Source organism: Pezoporus wallicus, unplaced genomic scaffold, assembly GCF_028554395.1.
Source record: "Pezoporus wallicus isolate ANWC-B61680 ecotype Strahan unplaced genomic scaffold, APGP_CSIRO_Pwel_v1 contig_5863, whole genome shotgun sequence".
Lineage (NCBI taxonomy): Eukaryota > Metazoa > Chordata > Aves > Psittaciformes > Psittacidae > Pezoporus > Pezoporus wallicus.
Window position 1 is genome coordinate 1427576 of NW_026635152.1, and position 25914 is coordinate 1453489.

Here is a 25914-nt window from a genome sequence, read left to right on the forward strand (position 1 = left end):
CAGGTTTACCATGGGAACAGCAACGCTTTCTGCTCCCAACAACTTGACTCCCAGACTCGGTTTTGCCAGGAGCCGGGCGACACGCTGGAAGAAGTGAGCACTTTAATATTACCATCTATTATCAGGTGTCAGAGAAACGAGACATGGAAATGAAACACCGCAGCCAGGCTGGAATGAAAAGCAAAACAGAAACGTTACAGCAAAGTGAGCCCCACAGAGCAGAGCCTCCAAATTCAGGCTGTGTCGCTCCAAAAACAACATGAAAAATGTCATTGCAGTCAATGCCTTCCTGAGGAAATGGCTCTGTTTCAGCAGAATGGCAGCTCTCAATAGGAATCTCTTTAGTGTGATCTTTTGAAGAGCTCTATTAATAGTGAGCTTTGCCAGAGTTCTGGATCCCCAGGGAGAACGCATTAAGTGAGAAGCTGTCAGGAGCTCCCAATGCCGTTGGTGTCTGCTCCCAATGCCGTTGGTGTCTGGCTGCTCTTAGGCTGCAGAGGGACAGGGAAGTTGTAGATAAAAGCTGCTGCTGCAGGCAGGAGCAGAGGGATGGGCCTGACACCTCCTCCAAACTGACACCAAGTTCCTGGGTGCTGTCAGAGCAAATCTGACCATTTCAGGCCATGCTAAAGGCCTGCGACAGAGCAGGGGAGGAGAAGCTTGTCAAGGAACCCGAGGAACCCTCTCTCCAAGGAGGGCTTCCCATCTCTGCACCAAGTAGTGTTTTACATTTGGAGCTGTCAAAACACACCACAAACATCTAATTAATGACACCTCCAGAAGTGCTCATGATGGAAGGGGCTTCATTCCAATTAAATCATTGCAGATCCCGTGCCCTTTTCTAAGCAGCTGCTTCTGCTGCCACAGAACTTGGTAGTTCCTTGACACCCAAGCAGGAAGAAATCGTGTTCTGATGTACATCCCACATGTCTCAGGACACTCCAAACGCTCTGGGCTGCACTGGCACAGGCCTGCTCCAGGCTTAAAACCCCCATTCAATGGACTATTCCTCTACTTTGACCTCCAGCCTAGGAGCAAACCAGCTGCCTGCTTGTGGCATCAGTGCTGTGCAGCTCCTGCAAACACAGCTCACACACGCACTCGATCATGACCTGGGCAAAGTCATAGCAAGCAAGAGGACCACATCCCAGTGCCCTGGAGAGGTCCCACTGAGTTCCCACCATGCCACTGCTGCTCCATCCCCCGGCATCCCCCACCCAGCCCCTGCCCCACATGGGGACAGCAAGGAGGCTGCTCGTGGGTGAGGGTCCAAGTCCAGGACAACCCCACAGCCCTGGGCATGGTCTCTTCAGCAAGCAGCTCATTGCGAGCTCCTCACTCCCTGACTTTCGGTTGCAGCTGGGGTTAGCAGCCAGCACAGACACACAGAGTCCTTTAATTGGGGTTGAATTTCAGCGTCCCGAAGTCTGGAGCCCTTGAAGTGCCGGTTGGGTACTCCTGCCTTTGTAGTTAAAATCCTCTGCCCTGTCAGAGCCAGCTTTGCCTTCCCCTGCCCTATCCCACAGCAGCATTGGACCCAAGCAAGTGCAGGTCCCGGAGCTCTGAACAACTCTATTTGTTGAGGTTTTTTCTTTCCCCCTTCCTTCCCTTTGAATGAAATTCCTGCCAGCTCCGAGAGGGAGAGAGAGAGGGAAAAAGAGTAGAAAGTTTAACTCCTCCCATTGGAGCATCTCACGCCCCTGCCCAGCCCTTGAAACCCAATAACCAAGATCATTCAACAATGCCTCCCCTTCCCTGGCTGCATCCTTACCTCACTCCGACCTGCCGGCGGTACCCTGCCCGCTGCACGCGAGGCAGCAGGATCGCTGCCCTCCATCCAGCCGAGCCGCAGCACCGGGGCGAGCCGGCGGCACCGGTGCAGGCAAGGATGGACACGCTCTTCTTCTGGGGCATTCTCCTGGCCTCTTCCACCAGCGTCCAGGCGGTGCCTGCAGAGCAAGGTGCTGCACCCTCGTGCCCACCCCAGTGCCACTGCGAAGAGGATGGCATCGTGCTCTCGGTGGACTGCTCCGAGCTGGGGCTTTCGGAGGTCCCGGCCAACCTGAGCCCTCTAACAGCTTACCTGTAAGTACAGCCCTTGCTGGGTTTGGGGTTGGTTTGCAACGCTTTCCCCGGATCCCTTGCCCAGCTGCAGCGTTCCTGCAGCTTGGAAGCTTCTGCCACATTTTCCTGAAATTGAATTTCCTCTGGAAATTAGAAGCAAAACAAAACAACAGCAAAGAAGAAAAAAAAGGCAGCTATGGCTCCAGGACCTGCCAAGCTAAGCCAGCTCCCCCTCCTCCCCGCAGCCCTCTGCAAATGCTGTTTATATTGCAATGTTATGCATGCTTTGCTTCTTGATTACAGTGGATCAGAGGAGCTGATTTGCTGGGTGGATTCTGATTGTCTGGGAACATAATGGAGTATTTATACTGAGCAATTAGTGCAAACTGCTCTGGGGTCCTTCTGTCAAACATTTCAATAGCTGTGATAGCTGAGGGGGTTTGGGTTGAGCTGGCCACCAGCAGTGTCCAAGGTGCCTCTTTAAAACGAATAGTAAAATCTTAAAAGAGGTGTGGTGCTTTTGGTGGGTTATTTTTGGCTATTTGTTTACTTTTACATTCTTAATGATCTGAGTATTTCCCATCCTTTCTGGTCTTAATACCCCAATGGGTTACACTGCCACAGGGCTCTGGTGTGCTTGTTTCTAGCCCCAGAGATGGTCTCAGTGATGCCATCTGACTAGAGATGACAGAGGATGTCCTCAGGGTGAGCAGAGGACTCCATGGAAGTATCTCAGGGTTTGACCAGGAGAGGAAACACCTCTTAGGGAGACAAGCTGGACCTGGCATGCGCTGGAGAAGATGCTCACCTGTATTCACAGAGGTGCTGCAGCCAGCAACCTCATCTGTGCAGATGGGCTGCTGAGGACCTTGGCTGTCCCAGCTAGGGATGCAGCTGAGGTGCTGCCAAGGGAAGCTGTGTGCACCACAGCCATTGAGGACAACTGGTGGTCCCCAGGCAGTGCTGGGGATGTTCGGTTTGTGTTCAACCGTGCTGCGAGGGAGCTGCTGTCCCAACGTGGCACGCAACCCGTGCCGCTGGCTTTCTGGTGTTGCTGGCTTCTCCTGATGGGCAGTTACTCAGCTGTTAAAGCTGAGCACCCTAACTCATTCGGGAAGGGCTTTGCAGCTTCAGGCTGAAGCTGCCACAGATGGATAAGAGCTTCTCCACTCAACCTGCTTGCCAGAGGATCGCATTGGTTTGTCTTGTGCCAACCATTTGCTAGCCAGAGCTGTGTTAGGTCAGCTGAGAAAGAAATATGACAGGAAAGGATGATTTTCACTGGGCAGCATGAAAGATGATTGAAATGTGCAATACAAGCTATGTTTCCCTGGGACAAGGAACCACAGAGCACTTGTCACATGAGGTGTGTCCTGTATAGAGCTGTCCCCTCCGCACACATCCTGGGGCTAAGTTTGGAGCCAGCTGCCTGTGAGTGCAAAGTCACTGTGGCTCTTGACCATGCCTTGGCGCAAGGGGCTGTAAGCAGGGGGGCTGCAGAGCTTTGCAGCCCTGCTCAGCACCCGGCCCATCCTTGCGGTCATCACAAGACCAGGCCCCTGCGGCTCTGCAGCACATCACTGCCAGCTCCATTGCATGAAACAAGGGCAGCTTGGTGTTAAAGGGCTCTCACTGCCCCGTTCCCTCTGACCGTGGTGGTCGGAGCAGGGACACTGAGCCCTGGGCTGCGGCTCTCCCCGTGCACGGACCCCAGCGGGTGGGTGCTTAAAGATGCTCCCGGCCTGGTGCTGCCGGCGACTGCGGCTGCTGCTGGCAGAGCCCTGGATGTGGCTGGGAGCTGGTGCTCGGGGCAAGCCCCATCAGCGCTCCCCGTCCCTCGGGGCACCCCCGGCGGCCGCTCCGCTCACACGGGGGCGCCAACGACAGCGATTTGGGGGAGCTGCGCCCGCAGCGCCGCCCATCCCCGTGCGGGAAGAGCGGGGCTGCAGGGACCCCCCGGTGCGAAACGCCTCGGGTAGAGCCAGGGAGGTGTTGGAGGGTCCAGAGCTCCCCTCCTCCCCTTGGGGCTGGACCTGTTTGAGGGGAAACCGGCGCGTTTGCTGCCTGTTACACACTGCCGTAATGGCTGGTTAATGGCTGAGATTGGGCAGAGGTAGGAAGGCAGGATGAGCAGGGAATTGTCCCCGGGTTTCCTCCCTGCTTCTGCCACCACCTTCCTGGCCAGCCTTCGGCACGGTGAGTTTCTCAGCTACAAGGTGCGCAGTCAGGGCTGTTTTTTCAAAGCCAATCGGCATAAATGCTGCAGGAAGGATGGATATTGGAGAGGGATCTGTGTTCTTCAGGTGAATTCAGCCTTGGAAATCACCTTCAGAGACGTAAAGAAATGCCGAGGATTATAGGGAGATCTGCAAGAGCTGAAAAGCAGCTGTGTGATGGCAACGGGGAGCGTGGAGCTGAAGGAAGCTGCTCCCAAAATTTTCCATCTTCTTTGCTCCATACCCTGTGTTGTAAGGAAGTTACCGGTCCTCCTTTCTATAAGGAACAGGACTCCCTCAGGTGCAAAAGGATCCTCGTAATAACCTCTGATTAGACACTGCCTCACCCACTAAGGAGCTCGCATTCATGCCCCATCCTGACGATGCTGTGCCTCCCCTGTGCCTGTCTCTCTCCAAGAACCCTGTCCTTGCTCACTCTGGTACCTCCCTGAACTCGCACCTTATCCCTCCATCCAAATCCAAGCTTTACCAATGGAGGCATCCCTGGTGAGCCTGCAGCTGTGGCCAGGGGGATGGGAGAGAAGCAGTGACCTCTCCTCAGGGGCACCTCTCCGGCGGGCACTTAGACACGCTGCTGTCTCTTGGCAGCTCGGCTGGGGTTGTCCGTGTTAGGTGACAGGTCCCTGCTGGCTGCGTTGCTCCTGCCAGCATCCTTGAGCTCAATCAGGGCTCATGCTGGCTCCAACAGCCCATTCCTCTGGAGCAGCGCAGACCAACCTGCCTGCCTCATCACATGGCGACCGGCAAGGAGCTTTAGTGCATGATGTATTGGAGGGGTTGAGGGTACGAACTGTGTCTTAGCCCGGCCTTACAGTCCAGCCATGAAACACTAAAGGTCAGCACATCCACTCCATCTTCTCTACATTGTCCCAGTCAGTAGTTAGTCCCAGACAGCAATAACATTCATCCATTTCTCCTCTTGTGAAGACTGATCAAACATAGGAGCAGTGCTTGGGACAGAGGAGGAGCAGGGAATATGGCAATATGGGAGACGGGAACATGCAGGACAGTGGGGATACTGCAGTGGAAGTGATAAGGATGAAGGACACAAACCTGTAGAATACATCAATAGCACCATGGCTCAAAGCTCATCTGGAGGAGCCATCCCCCCCTTTCCCAGGGTCCCAGGTCCCCGGAGGACCAGGCTCTCCCTCTGCTGTGTGCCCATTCCTCAGAAGCATCGATGACTGCATGTCCTTGTCCCAGGCCCCATGCACCCCTTGCAGTGAAGCCAGGCAAGGCTTCACTGCACAGCTCACTGTGAGTGATGCTGTTGCTCTATCCTGGAAAGTCAGCAAACACCTGGGGCACAAGGCAGGTGATGAGGTTGTTGGGCTGTTGCTGTCACAGCAGGATTTGGAGAAAGAAAGCAGCAGAGAAAGAGCACCCAGAGCCTGGCTGCTCCCGGATAGTGCCAGGCACCTCAGGAGGCTGCCCAGACAAAATGCTTCTCATTCCCACCCTGTTTCCATTGAGGTGAATGGGATCAGGAGCCTTCAGGGCTGTTCTCGCTTTGCAGAGACATTTTGAGCCATTGCTTGGAATTTAGCATCCCACTGGGAGTCTGCAGGCCCCGCGTCATCCATGCTCTCCTCTGAGCTGAAGATCCCATGGGGAAGCATCTCCCAGCACTAATGAACCCTGTCACTTTGGGGTACCCAAGTGTGCCAAACCAAGATCTGCCCAAGCCCCAGGTGCCATGGGTCCAACAGACTCTATTGCTGCTTCCCTTATGGGGAAGGCAGATGAAAACTAACCAGAAGCCATGTAATTCCCACCCCTGTGCTCCCCAGCTTGTAACGAGGAGGAAACCAACCCAAGCAGCCTTGGAATCAGGCACAGCTTGAGAGTAAACTGTGAGAGAAACTGAAAAGCAACATGAAAAGCCACAGCCACTGAGCATGTGCTTCCAAATGGCCTTTTGTATGCCCTAGGCATCGCGGAACTCTCACCCCAGCCAACAGCTGGAATATCCCAATCCATTGGCCCATGGCAGTGCTCAGAGCACTGCTGGTTTAGCAGTCAGAGAGCAGAGGAGCCTCATCCCTGTATGGCTGTCAGGAGCCTGATGCCACGGGTGCTGCAGGGTGGTGTCCCTGGGCTCAAGGCCCGGGGCAGAGCAGTGGGGACACACTGAACCCAACAGAGAGCAAAGGAGAGGTGAGGGAAGCAGTGTCCTGGTGGGGATCAGTGGTGCTCAGAGCAAAGCCAGCATTGCAGGACCATGAACAGGGAGGTCAGTCCTCGAGCTGCATGTGGTGGGTTGGTTTTCGAAGCAATACCTCATCTCTTTGAAAAGGAAAAGCTTGATGCAAACGGAGCAGTGTTCGTGGGACTGTGAATAGGGGGGATGTGGTGACACATTGGATAGGGGAGATGTGACACATTGAATCAAGAGAGTTGACTTCAGTGTTCTCACTTCATGGTGGCTTTTTAAAGGATTTTTTAGGACTTTTTAAAGGAAAGTTTCTGTTTCCATCTTTTCACCTGCTGGTGTTATGGTTACCTGAGGCAGTTTAATGTTCACACTGAAGGACTCCAACACTATCAAAGCACCCTAATGGTTCTAAAACACAGTATTGGTTTCTTTTTGTTCTGTACTAAGTGTTGACTTGCTGGCTCTTTGTTCTGGGTTCAAGAGAAAGGAAATGTTGGCGACTCTGAATTTCTAATGAGGTGAACTTTCAGGTTTATGACAGCTCTTCCTATCTCCTCCTGCTTCATCGTCTTCCAGCCACCCTCTTCTCTGTGGTGGCAGAGCCACCATAACCTCTGCTCCCTTTAACCTCTCTTGATACGATGGGCTAGAAACATTTTGAGTCCAGCAGTTTTGCTCTACTTGACTGCTGCTATCCCAGTGCAGGTACTGTTGGGATTCAAGGGATGCTGTGCTCCCTGGACAGCAGCTGGTTCACAAACTTGGGCTGCGGTCCCTAAATGCCTCCAGCTACAACAGGCAGTGCTGCAGGTGACGAGGAAGAGGGAGAAGGAGCAGCCAGACCTTTACTGCACTTGCTTCAAAGCTGGCAGTGAGCGCAGCATTCCCTGGCAAAGAGGGAGCAGGTGTATGGATAAGGAGCGCGATGGGGAAGGCAGCACAGTGGAGCAGAGCAGACGTGCAGGGATGGGGCTGTGCTCCGGGGTGGATGGACAGCAAACCTCCTCCTTTCTCCTTCGCTCTGCAAACGGCAGCCGGGGCAGCTCGGCTGGGAGCGGAGGAGAGGCCGGTCCCTCCCGCTGATGCTTTGAGGGATGCCCCAGTCCTGGTCCTATGCGTTAGGGTGAGCGATGCTGGGAAGCAGCAGCCGCGCCGTGTCCGAGCGCTCCCTTCCATCCGGCACCGGGAGCAGGATGGGAGGGAGCTGCTGCTCCTCCGCTCTGGGCAGCAGCAGCAGCAGCAGCAGCGGGCTCATCCTCGCTTACATCCGAGCCCACTTGGCCTCGGCACGCCTGAGAGCAGCGGCCGCAGCAGAGCCTGGCTTTCTGCAGCATCGCGCACTTCCACTGCAAAAGCCTTCCTCCATCCTCCCCCTCTCCTCCCTGCCCGCCCCCCAGGCTAAGCAATGTGCCACAGCCTCCCCTCTCTCCCTCCCTTCCTTGAAGAATAAGCTCATAAATCTGCCTGGGGCAATGAAAACACTGAGCTCACGGCCCTTAGATCTGTGCGGGAGGAGCTCTCGCTGGCGATTAAAGGAGTTTAGGGTTTTCTTTGAAAAACGCTTTGATTCTGGCAGAGGCTCTGGTGCCAAAAGGCAGCAATGGGGCTGCAAATGCCTTTCCCCCTCTGCACCTGCCTGGGTCAGGGAGCAGCAGGAGGAGGTGGAGGAGGGAAAGGGAAACGCAGTGCTTCCCAGCTCACTGCATGGGACCCGCATCACCTCCTCAGTGCCAACAGCAGGGCATGGGGTGCTGCTGCCTTTGAGCCCAGACCAGGGTGCCAAAATGCCTTCATTGCTGTGAGACAAAATGCTCCCCCCCCCATCCATCCTTCCTTGGAGGGCAGCTTCTTGGGAACCCTGAAAGAGGACCATGAGCCCCCTTCATGCATCACAAGGAGGAAGCTCTGGGTGGGGAAAGGGGCACCGAGAGCAGCTGAATGCTGAGATCCCTGCAGGCATCCACAGGGTGCTTCCTGGGTGCCAGAGAGCCAGGGCCAGGGCAGTAGGAAGGGATAGGGGAGGACTGTCAGCGCTGGGAGGAGCCCGAGGTCACAGAGAAGGACTTCGGTAGGAGCTGAGGAGAGATCAGAAACAGCCTCCATGAAGAGCAGGACCAAGCACAAGCATCCAGTGTTTCAGCCAAGCCAAAAGAGAGCCAGGCTCCAGCCCAAGAGGCGGGGAGCAAAGGCAGGACACAGTGAAGCTCAGCTGGCGCCCGCAGTCTTGCAGGGATGCATCAAGGATCCAGGAAGGGGTAATGCAAAACCTCTCCAGGATCCACAGCACAGGCTCTGCTGACAGTGATGGAGGAGGGAAGCTCTGCAGTCTCCTCCCCTCCATGGGCTGGCAGAGGAGTCTCCCGAGGTATCAGCACTTCTCCATCTCCATCTGCCTTGTTTGCAGTCCTTCCTGTAGCTGTTTAAACCTCTTTGAAGGATTTGGAAATGAAAAGCAGCCCCCATGGGAGTGGAGCGAGGCAGACACACCTGTAAGGGTAGGACCTGCTCAAGGGACCTGCTCTCTCTTCATGTGAGCAGCCACAGGTTCCACTACAAAGAGACCCAGGGGAGACAGGGTAGTTTTGAGCACTGAACATCCCCGTGGGGCACCAATTAGTAACATTCCTCTTCCTTCAAAGGGAAGGTGAAGCCCAAGCACCACGTGTGTCCTCTGTCGGGGCTCTGCATGCTGAGGTGGGAACCACAGGGGTGGAAGAGGAGAGGAAATGTGGTGTCCTCTTGCTGGGGGAGCAGGGGGTGCACTCATGGGGGCAGAGAGGGCTGCTGGGAGGATGCCCACACGTGTTGAGAGGTTCTGTATGGTGACACTGCGTGCTCATCGTCGGTTTTACTACGGACATGAAAAGAGTGCTCCTGCTGCTGCTCTCTCAAGGGAAGAGTGAGGTGCAGAGTCACAAAGCTGCACTGTAAGGCTTTCTTCTCCATGTACATAAAGGCATGGGAGTTGTCAGATATTGTCCCAAAGCTATGTCCCAACACTGGGACATCTCCTCTCTGAGAAGTGACCCAGGTACCAAAGGACCTTTGGATCAGGCATGTTGATTTGCAGAATCATAGAATAGTTTGGGTTGGAAAGGACCTCAAGATCATCCAGTTCCAACCCCCCTGCCATGGGCAGGGACACCTCACACTAAACCATCTCACCCAAGGCTCTGTCCTGCCTGGCCTTGAACACCGCCAGGGATGGAGTATTCACACCTTCCCTGGGGAACCCATTCCAGTGCCTCAGCACCCTCACAGGAAAGAACTTCTTCCTTAGATCCAATCTAAACTTCCCCTGTTTCAGTTTGAACCCATCACCCCTTGTCCTGTCACTGCAGTCCCTAATGAAGAGTCCCTCCCCAGCATCCTTATAGGCCCCTTTCAGACACTGGAAGCTGCTGTGAGGTCTCCACGCAGCTTCTCTTCTCCAGGCTGAACAGCCCCAACTTTCTCAGCCTGTCTCCACACAGGAGGTGCTCCAGCCCCTGCTCATCCTCGTGGCCTCCTCTGGACTTGTTCCAACAGCTCCATGTCCTTTTTATGTTGAGGACACCAGAACTGCACACAAAGAACCAAAAGTATCACAACCAGGACAGGACCCCGATGATAGCTGCAGGCAACGGGCGCACCAGTGTCCTGTGTCAGTGATTTCCACACATGGTCAAGGTGCCTGTGCCACAGCATGGTTTTCCATGTGCTCTGGCCTGACTGAGCGTGGAACCAGCCTCGCTATATCCATGTCCCCTCTAACTTCTCTTCAAACCAGCAGGTCCTGGTGCTGCAGGTTGTGTTTGCAGCTGCAGTCCTGCGCAGGGAAGTGCCTGTTGGTTAAGGTATTGTTGTGCTTTCATGTGGTGTAAGGCAGCACAAGATTTATTAGTGACAGAAGCATGAATGCTGGAAGCCGTGATTTATTGATGAGGGGGGAGAGGAAACGTGTTGCAGCCCATGCTGGTTAGTGTGGTGTGTCTGAGGTGAGCCGTGAAAACTGCCCCGCTCCTCCATGAGGTCTCTGGCTCGTTTGGTGATGCCATGAGGCAGACCCCGTCCTTTTCCAGGGATCAACCTCCCGCTGACCATGGGTTTCTTTGAGGAAAGGAATTCTCCTGCATGGAGGGGCACAAAGACACCCAGGAGCAGGCAGGTGCCCCATGAGCTTTGGCTCCCTCTTACTGTGGAGGTGGGAGATAGAGAGGACTGGAGCGCAGCACAAGAAGCTTGAGCTGTTTTCTAGCTCTGTCCCAACCTTATGGCTCACCCCAAACAAGTTCTCTCCTTTTCCTGTGCCTCAGTCTCCCTATCTTTAAAGCAGTCCTAATAAACCCTCCTCTAATGTGCCTTGAGATGCAACTGATTCCAACAGTGCTATAGAAGAGTTGGAGGCTCTCAGCCCTTTCCAGCCACATGTCTGCACCTCTCGAGCTACAACAACTCTTCAGGCTTTATTAAACCATTCCTGAGCTTTCCATTTGTTCCGCCACAGCACAAGGAAAAGCAAACCTGAGCTCTGGGATTTGTATCCTGCCTTTCACGTGCACTGACCTCATCACTCCTTGCTTAGGGATGCAGCTGCAAACAGCGCAGCTACTGCAGTGCTCCTGTGGAGCCGCAGCAGAGCTGGTTGGAGGTCGTGGGCAGCACTGGTGAGCTCAATGGAGGAAGTGAACCCAACTGCTTGGCCAGAGCTGCTGTAAACCCCAGCTCTTTCATCTGACCTGTTGTCTATAGGAAGCTTTTAGCACACTTCTCCCTGAACGTATGGGGGTAAATAACAGCTCAGCTGTGATTGAAGAAAAGGGAGGGGAAAGATTGGCTTGGCTTAAACAAATAGATTTCTTTTTCAGGTTTCCCATGCAATTAAAACCAAACCAAACCAAACCAAACCAAACCATGTTTGCTGTGGGTATCCCTGAAACGTTTTGTTTGACTCCAAAAAGAATATAGAATGTTTCCCCATCCCTCCCCTCCTCCCCGCTTCTGTTTTCAGTGGAGCATCGTTTTGCTGTGATTTTACCTTTTACTAAAACACTGTGGTTCTGGCTGAGCTTGTGCCATCACGTGTTTTTCCTTTCCACACCATTTCCATCTCTTCACCTCCCACTTTACAGACACACAGGTCTTGTGAGAGCATCACCTCCTCCCGGGGCTGTGCTGACTTCCCAAGGAGACTAAAGAGTGGCTGGGAGAAGGGAGGAAAGAATCCACGAAGGCTCCTTTTGGTTTCAGAGAGCTCCTCTGGCTCTTCTGGCAATCTTTGGCTACTGCCAAGGCACCTTCGAAACACCTTTGAAACGTCTCCAGCATGTTGGGCACCGTGACTGGGCTGGAGGGGAAATCCACATTCCCTTTGAAGTCTGGATACTTGAGCAGTCTTAGAATTATAGGGCTGTAATATACAGGAATGTGTGGGGCTGTAATTGTGACTTAGATCCTCGGATGAAAGGTGCTATGTACATACAAAAGGTATTATCCTTATTGCTATTATTATTACTATTATTATTACTATTATTATTATTATAGGGCTGCAATATGTGGATTGGAGATGAAAGTAACACCACAAGATCCTGAAATACAAGATACGTCTTAAGGAAATCTCACCTTGGAATTAGGTTTTGTCTACATGGGGGCAGCAGAGCTGGCTCTGGCTGCTTAGGGGCTTTTATGGAAGAAGTCCTGCATGCAGGCAGGATTCCCAAACCCAAGCTTCTCTAACTCTCGGAAGGGTGTCTCCAGGAGGAGCTCTTCCAGAGCAGTTTTTGCAGGAAAAATTCCATCAGACATTTTCACCACTCTTTCTGTGACATTCCAGTTGCTGCCAGGCACACTGGAGCTGTCACAGGGTAAGTCCCTGGTGCTTGATCTGCCTATGAGAAGTGCAGGAACTGGTGACTCTTAGCAGGGTTTAGGGGCTGGAGTGGAAACTGGAGTGAGCTCCCAGTGTCACTGAGCTGAGAGAGAGCTCATGTGCCCATTGATCCAGCAGAGGTGGGGCCAGATCCAGCATCCTGAGCTCAGCATCCTCTTTCCAGCCATCAATCTCCTTTCCCTGAGCAGCCTGGGAGTAAAGCATGAAGGAAGACAGGGACCAGCTTTGATCCATCATAGAGGCTGGGGCTTTGCACAGCCTTTGCCGTCAGCCTCAAGTTGTTTCTTCTGTCTTGCTCTGCACTCACATCTCATTCACACGGGGGTGAAGCCAGGCGCTGAACTGGGGCTCCCCATGACAGCACCTGCAGTGATTTTCTCCTGTGTCACTGGCTCCTCAAAGCATGAGGCTTCACCCCAGGGAGCAGCTCCAGCTGCCTCTCCTGGGGAAGGTGGGGGCAGGATTTAATCTGCTCCCATTTCCATCAGCATTGAAAGCCCAAACAAAATCAGGCCTTGGCTCTCCTGCTTCAGGGGCTATCGTGTATGAGAGTGCAGAGACAGGTCTGCAGGGCACTGGTCTCGCTAAGAGCTGAGCCAGGGCCACGGAGGCAGGTGGCAGTGGGAAGGGCTGTTCTCCTAGAGCTGGCCCCTCTTTGAAGGAGGCTTTCTCCTTGGGTAGCAGCGCTGGTTGTGGCTGGCACAGGCTAGCTCTGATGTGGCACCTCTGGGATCTGGCTGATGAGCTCCAGCCGGATCCAACCCTACCCTGTAGGACCTGGTCCATGAAGCAAGGCAGGGAGTAGATTGAATTGATTGCACCAATGCACCTAGAGATTTTTCAAGCATCCAGGCTTCCATTCTTCTCCAGTGTTGTGTGAACCAGTTTAGCCTGGAAGAGCTTTCATTTCAAGAGTGGGTATGACATGGGATAGTGAATAATTCTGTCTACAAGGCTCATGTACACGAAGGCTCTTTCACAGTCTCCTTAAGCCTCAGTCTTGCTCTTTCTGTGGCAGCACTTCAGTGCCCAGGAATACATGCAGCAGAGCAGCTTCTCCCAAACAGACTCTTCCCATAAGAGTGTGGAACAACTGCCAGAGATAAATGTGCAGGAAATAGCTGCATCCTGGTAGTCCTTTGGGGTGCCACCAGCTACACTTTGCCAAAGGAACCTCCTTCTCACCTGATGCTGTTTCTGGCATGTACAAAAAAGAATTCAAAATGTCTGCAAGGAAGGGGAAGTTATAACATAGCAGTTATAAGGAAGGGAAAGTTATAATAGTTATGAGAAAGGGGAAGTTATAACAGTTGTAACTATTCCTTGTGATCTTGGAAGAAGCAGAGGAGGATCTGTAGTGCCAGCCAGAGCTTTCTTGACTCGAATCAGCACAAGAGCCTTAGAAAAACCAGCTCTCAAGAGATGTCCAGCAGCTTAAGCTTGATGTGACACTCACATCAAACCAGACCTTGCCCGCAGAGCAGATGCTGCTTGAAGAGCAGAGCCTTGGTACCAGCACTTGGGCACAGCTGTGTAACTGAGCAGTGCCAAGCAAAACTCACCACTAAGTAAAGACAGGAACATATTTGACAGCCCTGAACTAGCAGAGGTGTCCCTGGAGCCATTGTCCCTGGAGCAATGGATCCTCCCAAGCATCTGACTATCCAGACATAAAAACATTTCTCCTGATAAGATGTTTGCCGATAGTCTCTGGAGGGCTGTAAACCACAGATGTGTGTCTGTGAGCGGCCTGAGCCCCTTGCTGTGCCCCAGCCAGGCAAACTGGAGGAGCCCTCAGGATCGCTCCGTGCATCACTGGGCAGGTTTCCACCCGGCTCTGTGGGTGCCAGGCCCTGGGACTCGGGTATCCCGATGTCCTAGGCTGTTGTGCTCCTTCTTCACCCACCCATCCTGTCAGTTTGCCCTTTGAACAAAGCTTTCTGACCAAGATGCGCTGGCTTCCTGGGAATTCTTGTATTCTCCTGGTCCAGTATCGCCCCCAACTTGAACTCCATGTGCCTTGTGAAATCAGGTGCGCAGCAGCAGGGACTCTACCTGAAGCACAAGGGCCACAGAGCAATGGCTGGCTCACATCAAGGATGACGAGTCAGGTCCGTCCACAGCAGTTTCTGCATTGCTGAACTCCCACAAGCCAGGTCTGGCTCCTCAGCAGGAGGGATCAGCTCCCCAGCCCTGCCTCGCTCTTTCCCAATTGCGTTGGGAAGTGGAGCTTTACCCCCAGCACTCAAGTGCCTGTGCCTAACTGAGGCCATACCAGGCCTCCAGCAGCAATGTGTGGAGACAGGAAGACTCTCGTTACCCATTTGACAGCAAAAAGAAAGGCTTTTCTTGGGACCACCCAGCGGAGAATGAGACAAGGCAAGAGCCATCACGGTCTAATGTCTTGTGGCTCCTTGGTGACACCATAGAGTCTGCTGCACTTAATGGAAACCCGCTTGTCACTCAGGGTAGCAGAGATCACTCTGAGATGAGCTAACTCTTGGCATCTCTGAAACGCAGCCTGTCCCACCAGAGGACCTCCCAAACCCCTCCCAGGCTATTGCTGGGCTTGGCTGGAGAGCACCTCAGCCAAAATCCCTGCAGGCATCCCTGCTGCCCTTAGAAGGCGGTGAGCATGGTGAGGAATGCAGCTGGTATTCATCTTACCTTGGGCTGGGAGTTTCAGCCAAGAAGCCAAGCTGCTCTGAACTGCATGCAGAGCCTCTCCATCTCTGCTGTCGTAAATGCTTATAGTCTCTTTGTCTATAAATCACACTGCCTTGGAAGGCAGGGCTTGGATGCCTACTAGCCACAGAGACCCAGGCTTTTCTGGTTTATGGTAGGGAGGATGCTGGCAGGATCCACGGGAAAGGGTTCAGAAATGAATGGATTGTATCACACACTGCAGTGATGGTACCGCAACGGAAGTCTGCCCACATGGGCTGTGTCAGTAGAAGGAAAGCCCAACAGGATCCTGGCTGCCATGTGTGTGTCCCCATGACCAAGATGGATCCCTTGGGTTGGATCCTCCGTTTCTGTTGGCTGAGATTTCATGGCTGTTAGCTTCAAAAGTCCCCCACAACAAGGCCAGAATGGCATTTTCAAAAGCTTTCAGCCATAATGTTTCATTTTAGGAAGTCTTTGGTCTGAACACAGACAATTTTCAGCCAAAAACGGCTGAAAACCACCAGCAATTCTCAATTCCAGTAAAAATGCTATTCTCCATTTGACAGTGTCAACAGCTGTTGGGTTTTGTTCCTTCCTCATTACAAGAGGGACTCCGGGCAGCAATGCCCTGCGATCCCAATAGTTTATCCTTTACTCTCACCCAACACAGTGCCTCCTTCAGGGACCATTTGTGTTACCTCCAAAGAGATACAGAGCACTGCCTCTGGCCCACGGGTCAGGGTTCTGTGTGGACGGGAACATCATTTATAAAGCATGCTGGCTGGTGGCTTGATCCACAGTAGGATTCAGCTCAAAGAGGGAGGTTAATGGTGCTAGCGAATAAAGCCATGACTGAGAGACAGTAACAAGTGGGAAACTCAAGTGTTTTAGGGCAATAATAGAGCCCACATCTACCCGTGAGGTATGTGTAGATATATGGATATATCTATCCGTAGGAGCAGGAATTTCCTGGTGAAGCAGATGGGAAGCAGAGCATCTCCTTCTGACTGTCCTGGGCTCTGCTTTTGCAGGCAGCCCGTGATTAGGGATTTAACAGCAGGTTGGTAAGACAGTCCCAAAAGGAAGGCAGTGGCCCCTCCAGGGTTATGGTGCTCCAGTCCAGGAAAAAGAAGAGATGGTCTGGGGCCATTTTTGGAGATGACCACCACCATGGTTCTCACTCTGGCTGCAACGTCGCCATCCAGATAAAAGTGCAAGAGCCCGAATGAGTTGGAATAGATGTAAGGACTGACTGTGCCTTGCCTCAGAGAGCTTCTCTGCATGATAGCTTATGGGGGTTGATCCTGACCAGAAGGTCGGTACCTCCCCAGCTGCTTCCTCCCCACAGTGGGAGGGGGAAAGAACCAGAAGGGCAAAAGTAAGAAACCTCATGGGTCAGTACAAGACAGTTCAATAGGTAAAGCAAAGTTGGGTTTGCAAGCAAAGCAAAACAAGGAAATTACTTCCCATCAGCATGCAGGTGCTGAGTCACTTCCACGAAAGCAGGGCTTCATCGCTTGTACAGATTACTTGGGAAGACAAATGTCATAACCACGGATGTCCCCCTTCCTCCTCCTTTCAGCTTTCATTGCTGAGCATGATGCCATACGGTATGGGATATCCTCTTGATGAGTTCACATCAGCCGTCCTGGCTGCGTTCCCTCCCAGCTTCTTGCACACCCCAGCCTTCTGCTAGGTGGGGGAGAGTGGGACAAGGATGGGGTGCAAGCATTCAGCAGTAGCCAGAACACTGGAGTATTCTCAACAGAGTCACAGATCCAGAGCACAGCACCCTACAGGCTGCTGCAAAAAGGAACCCCAGCCCAGCCAGAACCAGTTCACACCTCCATCAATTTGCCAGGCTCCAGCATCCGCCCACTTGTACTTCTCTCTGGCAGTTTTTTGCAGGCTGATGTGGAGGTCAAGGCTCTGCTCCCAGATCCTGTTATCACTGCATGAATTTGTGGCCGCAGCCAGATTAAAATCATCTTTTATTTAATCCCATTGTTGGGTTTGACCTTGTAGATCCTGACGTTGATCATTGTTGCTGTCGTGGGCAGGATTCTGCTAACCCTTGATAAATCAATCCAGTTCTGATAAAGCAAGCCATAAGCAGGTGCTGGGGGTGCCCCAAAGCTCAAGCAGATACAGACCACAAATCTTCAGAGCAGCTGAGGTCAGCCCTGTCACAGCTGAACCCAATGGAGGGTCAGACCATGACAGCCGTACTTGGCAGGTCACCTTGGTTAGTGTTAGCCACAACCTGTGTCAGAGGCATTTCCCTAGAGGGGAATCAGAGCTTGGCAAAGGTCCTGCGCTGTAGAGCTCTTAGGGATGCCGGGCACATTCACTGCTTGCTCATAGGACAGATAGCAGGGATGTCAACTGCTCAGCATCTTCCTCAAACACAGATCCCAAGCTGTTGAGAAAGGAGCCTCTATGAAGGTAAGGACTGAGTGATGGCCACAGGAGTGGAGGCAACTGTGCCAACATAACAGGAGCTCATGGCAGGAGAAGTTACAGGGAACAGCGGGGTGCCTGCTGGGTGGTACCTGTGGTGATGGAGGTCCTGTGTGCTGTCATTTAACCTTCCCTTGGCCGGGTGCTACCTGGGACCTCCCCACTTCACATGGGACAGGTGAGAACAGAGTTCTGTTTGCCCTGTGGAATTTGGAGTGGTGGGGCCAGAGGAGGTAAAGCCCTCATCAACCTGGAGCCTGCCATGGTCGCTGCACCTCCTCTTTGCTGGCCTTCTCCATGCCAAGGAAGGTGTTTCATTGTGCGCACTGAAGTCCTTAAGTGGTGCCCACCACGAGTTCCTTGAGCAAGGGCTGTGCCCTACAGATAGATCCTGGCAGCACCAGGCTCTCGGATATTGGCATCTTGGGATATTGCTGGCTTTTAGTTGTTGCTCATGCTGGTGCAACTTGTCCAGACAGGACAGAAGATGCCTTGGTGCATGAGCAGAGGGAGTGCCACTGAGTCACCTGCAGGGCATCTGATTTCCAGACACGGCCCACGCACTTCACTGCTGTTCTCCCAGGAGACCGGGCCAGAGGTGCTGGGGTCATCCCTTCATTGATCCATATCTGAAAAGGGAGGGAGCAGGGCTGGCTCTCAGGGCTTTCCACTGGAGCAGCATCCGCTGCCAGCAGGCAGAGGTTCTCACATCTTGCAGCTGCCAGGGAGCTGGGACCAAAAGTGGATGGTGCAAGGTCCTCTCTCCTTCATGTTGAGCAACATCTGGGTCAGTTCCCTACTTGCAGTTGTGGGGAGGAGAAAGTGTGCAGTAGGGTCCTTGGCAGCTCCTGGCAGCTCAGAGCTCCTGCACATCCCTCCTTGCTAGCTGTACTTGGTGGCATCTTCCCTTGAGCACTGGGTAGATGATGGCTAGGACTCTGGACTCTTGGACGGATGCATGTGGCTTTATGCACATGAGGACACATCACCACAGCCCAGCAAAGAGGTTCCAGCCCTTCATCAGTGTCAGGGCACAGAGTACCTCACACCAGGTACTCTGCCTTCCACCCCTTTCTGCCCTTCTTGCTGTCCCACACAGCTTGGCCTCTGGCAGGGGCAGGGTGGGAGCCCCATCAAGCCACCAGCACCAAGAACAACTGAGTAAAACCACCACTGAGCACTCGGGCACTGGTCCAGCATATGGCAGCCAGAGATGGGAGGTTTGCACAAGCTCTGCTTACAATTTCCCAATCTGGGAGAGCATCAGAGAACGTTGGGCATGCCCACAGAGCCTGGCCATTGCCAGGGTAAACTCCCACAGTTTAAAAACTCCTTGTAATTAATGAACCTTCCCATTCAGTGTTCCATGGAACAATTCACTGTTACTGATGTGTGCAGGCTCTGCACTTCTCTGGCTCTGCTGCCTCCTACAAGAATGCAGAGACTGATCTAAATAGATGAACCCATCTCGTCTGCATTGTCTTTGGTGATTTACTAATTCCAGACTGTTCTCCCACTCTTTGGCGTTTACCTGCTCCTTAATCCTCCACATCCCCCAGCTTCCAGGCACTGCAGCCAAGTGGATTTGCACTGGATTACATCTGTCAAAAAAGGGGAATCAGGAAAACTCTGCTTGAGGGTCACTGCTCACAGCAGAACAAGCAGCAGGGATGTCAGGAACAGGAGCTTTCAAACTTCCACCCAGTGGGAGCAAACTGTTTCCTGCTGTCAAAAGCTTGCCCAAAACAGAATCTCAGTGACTTGGTGCTGTCTGTGAGCTCCCTCAGTGTAAATCAATAGTTTGTCTTGCACCCACCTGGGAGTAAGTTCCCGGGATGGCCCCATTGTGAATCCGATGGGATGAAGGCAAGCATTGTCCCAGTGTCAGAGCTTGCAGACAGAGATGGAGCAGGGTTTGGAGGTCTGCAACAGAGTCTACCAGAGGGAAGGCAGAACAGCAACCTGTGACCAGAGCAGAGAGCTGCGTCCCAGGAATAGCTTTCTTTCCTGTAGCTGAAGGGCACAGTGCCCGGGACAGAGCAAGGTCACCTATTAACAGTGTGCATCCGGTGGAAACGGAATTCTGCTCTCATCCCATTCTGCACCCATCCAGCATGGAGCTGGGACTTGCCTCTCTGGCTTGCTCTCTGGTGAGGCCTGAAAACCACGGATGTAGTGGGCTAGTCCAGCATGGAGGGCAGAGACCTGTCAACCGCAGGGACCTCAAGATAGGGTGGATCTGCTTTAGCACTGTGCTCCCATCTCATCCTATGGCTCAACCAGGTTTATCCTGGAGACAACAGAATGAGTCACTGCTATGATTTCCTCAGTGGACTGTGATTGTGTCAGGGCTTGATGGCTAGATGTGATTTTATCTGAAGGACTTATCTCTTTTGCTTATATTACATTCTGCTTATATTAATTCTGACTATAGAGCATGGCTCCCTGGTTAATGCATGAGCTCAGGGCAGAAAATGACCATCTCCTGGTTTTATTAAGTCTACCTATGTGCAGGAGCTCATGACCCTCACAAGGGTGGTGTGGTGCCTGTCCTCTGAAAGGCATGGCTAAGCACTGGCTTTGCTAGCAGAGACAGCTCATGCAGGCACTAGCAGTTCAGCTTCCTCATTTCCAACTGTTTAATGCTCCATCCCTGGCATTGTTCAAGGCCAGGTGAAACAGAGCTTTGGGCAACATGGTCAAGGGTGAGGCATCCCTGCCCATGGGAAGGGGGGTTGGAACTAGGTGTTCTCTCCAACCCAAGCCTTTCTATGATTAGAGGGAGGGGGGTGCTTTTTCATGGGGATCCATGAAGAATGGGAGAACTCGAAGCAGAGAAGATGCCATTCATTGGGTTGACCTGAGCAGAAATGGTGAAAGGCTCCCCACAAAAACAAGAGCTAAATTTTCAGATGGGAGTGAAGTTTGTAGGTGTTTTGTCTAGACTGTCTCTCCTTTTGATGGAGTTGGAGACTCCCAACAGTGAAAATCTGGCTGGGCTTTAAAGACTTCCTTTGATTTTTCCAGAAGGGACTGTAATCCCAGTGCATAGTCTGGCCTGGCTGAGAAATCTGGTCCTCTGTAATTTGGTGTGACTGAATTGATAGACCTCAACCTGTTAGTCCAGACAGCTGTACAGATAAATGAATAGAGGAATGCTATGGAAATTGTGCAAGCAGGATGAAATATAACCAGTCATCGAGACTGTACAATCCTAACCATCATCCCAGAGCACAGTTTATTCTCTCTATTTACCCATTTCCTTAAAGTGAATATGCAACAGTGAGTAACATTTTTGTTCCCAATAGGATAAAGATGTTCTTTCCTAAACATGAATGAAATCTGAGGCTTTCAGTCAGAAATCACATTAAGCAGCAAGTCTACAAGCTAAGAAAAGCTGATCTGCTTCCTTAGTATAGAAGGATAGGTGCAAGGGTAGAAAGTGTATTGTCTTAAGCTCATTAATAAGGTAAAAAGAGCTGTTCTGATTCCCTAGAGATAGAAAATGTAAGCTTACATCAAAAATGTAAGCTAAAGAAAGCACTTGTGCAATTAAAGATGCAGGGGTTTCACTAGTTCTACAGCCTTGATATATTTGCAGGGTTCAGCGTATATAACACACTCCCAGGCACGGTAGACCAGTCAAAAAGAATATGGTGAGAAGCTTATAATCCCTGTATGACCTATAGCATCAGAAACGTGGCTTGCCTTAGCTCAAGCCTTGAACCAAAGAGCCCCTTACGGGCTTACAACTGTCTCTGTCTCCTAGCCAGAGTAAGCAATTTCACGTCTGGATGTTGTGTGGGTACCTTGCTTTGGTTGAAGACTAGGAGCCATGAGTGTGCAAAAGCATCTTCAGGTGGCTAAGTGACCTAAACAGGCTACATTGGCAAGCTCCAGGTGGTTTGAAAGCTGACCTCCAGGGCTGCAGGCCAGAGCTGGTTATCTTGTGCTTTCAGTACTAAGCCTGCCTTCCCCATCTTCTCAACAGGCAAGACACAAGATAGCGAAATGACAGATGATAAAGTGGGTTAGCAGCAGTTGGGTCTTGCAGCCATGGTGCCTTAGCTTCCTCAGTGTTCCCATCCTGGCTTTGTTTCAGGTAGCTCATCAATAACTAATTCTCTTGGATTCAGCTAATGTCAGCCACTAAAAATGGCTTGTGTAGGGAGGAAGCTGTGGTTGAAAGGTCTTTAACTGAGTTATCGCTACTCCTCCAGCACAACGAGAAACATCTGCTTTAACACTGAACTGATGGGAAGGGTCTGTGGGTATTATGAATGGGACAATTATAAAAACCTGTTTAAAACTATCACGTTTCCTCAGCAACCAGGGTGTAATTTATCTCCACCCAAAATGCATACCTAAAATAGGCTGTATGAATCACACCGTGAAATGACTCTTTTCTCTTCATAGGACTATAAAAGGAGTCCAGAGTCTAGCTCAGACATAGATATGTGCATTGTAGACATCTAAACTGAGGTGGTGCGATTCAAATGTCCTCCTCTTTAATAAGTCCAGAAATGGAAAGATCGTTTGGTGAAGTCTTTAATTAATTGGTGATAAAAGCTAATGAAGCCAAGAAAGCCCTGAAAGCTAGTAACTGTCTTTGGCAAGGTCTGTGATTTCTCAGAGTTCATTTCCATTGCCGCTGGGAAGGTGAAGAATCTCGGGAATTCAATGGAAGACCTGTCAGAATTTCACCTCTCTAATTTGCTCTGTGAGTTTGTGACAACTCAAATCACCTGGGACTGACTTTACAAGCTGCTCAGGTTGGTTCTTGCCCCGCGACAAGCGTACTGCCCTTGTCCAAGAGTCTTGTTATAAAGATCTAGTAAATCTCCAAAAAACCTCATTAAACATTTTGCAAGGGAACTGCAGCGTTGGATAGGCCAAAGGGCATGACCATGTACTTAAAGTGTCTGTCTCTGGTCCAGAGGATCGTTTTCATTTTATCTTCAGAGGATTCTCCTGCCAAATCTTAGATGTCTCTCAGTTGTAGCTTTGTAAAGGTGTTCTCTGCAATCTAATTTTCAAGATCAAGAGTAATGGATGTCTTTTCTCACAACTCTCTTACCTGATTTCCAAAACCTTGATGTATGATGGAAATAAACCATCCTGCCTGCACACCAAGAATGGGAGGACACCTATGGCAAAGCTGAGCGACGTGCAAATCCTCTGCCTGGCTTTCAGAGGTATTCTCCAACTGCTTTCACACCGTCTCTGGTAATGGATAAAAGAACCCAGATCTGGCTTCCAGGGCCAGTGTGGTCATCTGCCCAAAGGGAGGGTGAAGGGGAGCAGCGTTGTCTCCATAGCCAAGTATTGTATTGGTGTAACAAGGCCTTGTCTTCTAACGGGCAAGGCTGGTGTAATGCGAGTGATCTTTCCTCTTGAGATCATGACTGGGATGACACTATTCCTGATGACATGTTGATGGAGACAAAAATCAGAGTTTAATAATGTTATCCCCTCATTCCAAAGGGCTAAATCCTGTGCAAGGAGAGCCAGTCCCTCATCCCTCCTCACAGAACAGGGGAAGGGGGTGAGTGAGCCAGAAAGGATTTAATAACTAATGCCATCTGCAGTGTAACAGCAGCCACTAATAACAATATACCATTTCCAAACATACAGAAGCAGGTGATCTGACAGTCCAAAAGGTGGCAGAGGTGGAAAGAGCTGCTCAAAGAGTGAGCCATCACCATAGACGTAAATCATTTTCTTTGTTGTTCCTGAGAACAGGCTGTGGGTGCTTATCACAAAGCCATTTTTAATGTGGACAAATCTGAGAACAAATGGGTAAGATGAATAACAAAAATCATCAGATGCAGATGAACAACACTCTCACAGCTTCTAAAGGCATCCAAATTTGAGATTACTGACCTACTAATCATCCTGCTTAGCCCATTGCTTAAACCAGTTCTGCCGTCTGAAAAATGCAAAGGGACAAATGCAACAAGTTTTATAAAGCCTTCAGGGCAATCCAGAGAATCACAGACCATTAAGCCCATCAGGTGGAATGAAGCTACAAGTAAGAAACAGAAATTAGTAGACAAAATGATGAAGAGTAGATAGAGTAGGAGATAGAAAGAGGAGGGTCTGAGAAGAGGAAGCCATTCATTGAAGTTGCCAACAGGTATCTGGTCCAACAGAGATTAGTTCTTGGGTTTCCAGGGTCTCCAAGATAAGCCCCCAACAAACTGCCTTAAAGAAATGCAGTTGATACGGACTGATGACTGGTTAGGAGAAAGGAAATGAAGGAAGGCTCAGTGGGCATTTTCAGAGCAGAAGGCAAGGGGAACTGAGGAGCAGGAGAGGATCACAGGAATCGATACCCCTGCCAGACAACAGAGCTTTGCCAGGAGAACAGAAGAGGCAAAATTTGGTTTGGAGAAACCCAGGGACAAAATACTGTTGGTGTCCACACGTGAGTGAGCTGCATGGAAGTTACGACCATGTGAGAAGGAGCTCAGGGAGGCAATGCAAGCAGATTGATGAGGGTGTCAGCTTGGTCCCCAGGGCAATCAAAAAGGCAGTTAGTTAGGCAGTGTTCAGACCTAGTCTCTAAAACTATGTGAGAGGTCCACTGAAGTCAAAAGGGATGACCAGAGGTGAGGACTACCTTTCCAAACTGCAATGAAATAGTCTTGTAGGTCCAGAGCTTAGAAAAGAGACTGCAAAAGAAAGAAAAAGCAGATCTGTAATATCCATGAATCAGTTCTTCGCACCGGTCTTGAATCCCTTCTACTTACTCCAGCAGGTCCTGCTTTACTGCCCCAGCCAGTTTCACATGCCTTTGACTTGGAAGCTTAGGAAAATGCTCATTTTGCCAGGCTTCTCCTCCTGCCTGTGCTCAGAGCAGTTCCCACGATGAAGCACTTCTATGGAAAAATTCCATTTCAGAAGGGGTTTTCAAGCCTCTTGTGGGTGCAACGTGCCCTCACTATGTGGGAACTGGTAGTGAAATGATTACAAAACAATGGCCATTCACTCCTTCACGACAATGACAGGGAATAGGTATGCCAACTACTACCACTTCCCTGTCTCTTCTTGCCAAGATAAGGATAACTTCACAAGAACTATGTGTATTCTGCCCCCTTCTTTGTGTTCCATCCAGTGTCACAGAGACCCTCTGAAGGACCTCCATCTAGGTCAGTTTTTAAGTGCCCGGTCTATTTGGTGCTGGTGTGCTCAAAAACTGAGCCATTGTGCTGGCAGATACTGGTGTTGCTGCTTTCTTATGAAATCCGGGCTGTACTGGGGTACCTACAAAGCAGCTAAACTCTTCTGAAAGCCTGGCTCCAAAACAAGCAGCTCCTGGCATGGTTTTCCTAGGTGAGTGCTGCACGCTGGCTTCTGTGCGGGAGCTGCTGAATGGGAGAGGGAAGGTTCTGATTTAGGGTTGTTTTTTTTTTTAATGGAAAAATGCATTTTATCCTCAAATTGAATATTTCCTTCAGAACATAGCGATGTTTGCCAGAGCATCTCAAGTTTCCACTGGGAAAGTTGAATCGTGATGAATTGACTGGCGTCCTCTAATGCTCAGTCAAAGCACTTGGCTGGGCTGAACAAAACCATATTTGACTTCACAGTGACACTGAACTGTATAATGGGAGGCACCTGCTTGGACCTGTAGCTCAGATAATCCTACTAGCAGTTTTCCTAATTGGACCCCCAGGGTGACTGTGATGTGCTAAAGACATTAATGCTGGAAATTTGTTTTCCATGTGGAAAACAGATATTTAAGGAAAGCAAATACAGTATCCCGAGCTTTGCTTTTGTTCCGAAAAATACATGGGGAATATTTCAGGCAGCCTTGATGGGGTTAGCTGGCCTTTCACCAGGTCCTTGCTGATTCATGGCTGGTGGTCTTTGTTAGGTGGAGGTAGACAAACTGTAGGAAACAAGAACAAAATCCTAGAGGAAAATACTCCAACTGTTCTCACAAGTCAAAAAATAGGAACAATTGTTCTCAGTTGAAGAAACTGCTTTGTCTGAACTGATTTCAAGCAATTCGATCTATTTAACTGTGTCACTTTGGATCAAGACTGATGTATTCCAAGGGACTTTGTGAAAACGGAGCATTTTAATATTTTGCAGCCTTTGCCCCCACAAGTAATTGCGAAGCAGGATGCGGATTTGCCAGGTCTTGCATTGTCATTCCATGAGTATATTTGACAAGGCAAACGTTAGTCAAACCCCCTTTTGTCAGGTCGCTGTAAGTTGATTGCTTTGGCCCCTTTGCTGCTGGCTGAGTACCCCAGCATAGCACCAAGTGAGCGCAGCAGGAGGCAATCCTGGCTTTGCATGGGGAAATGCAGTCTGTGAGCTGCCCAGCAGATGCTCCTCTCCAACCACGGAGGGAAGGGCACATGGAGGGTGCCCGGACATGGGGACAGCTTTGGAGAGGGAGATGAGGAGATCTGGCACCATCCTCTGGCAGGGAGCAGAGCTGGGCT

The 25914-nt window shown here is 51.1% G+C and overlaps 1 protein-coding gene across 1 annotated transcript in view; it reads left to right on the forward strand.

The window, feature by feature from the left end:
• Window positions 1-1632: 1632 nt before the first annotated feature.
• Window positions 1633-25914, forward strand: part of LGR6 (leucine rich repeat containing G protein-coupled receptor 6) — a 109348-nt gene continuing 85066 nt past the window's right edge. The window contains exon 1 of the mRNA XM_057405139.1: window positions 1633-2085. Within this exon, the coding sequence (XP_057261122.1) occupies window positions 1742-2085 (344 nt within the window). The 5' untranslated portion in view covers window positions 1633-1741. The remainder of the gene's footprint in view (window positions 2086-25914) is intronic.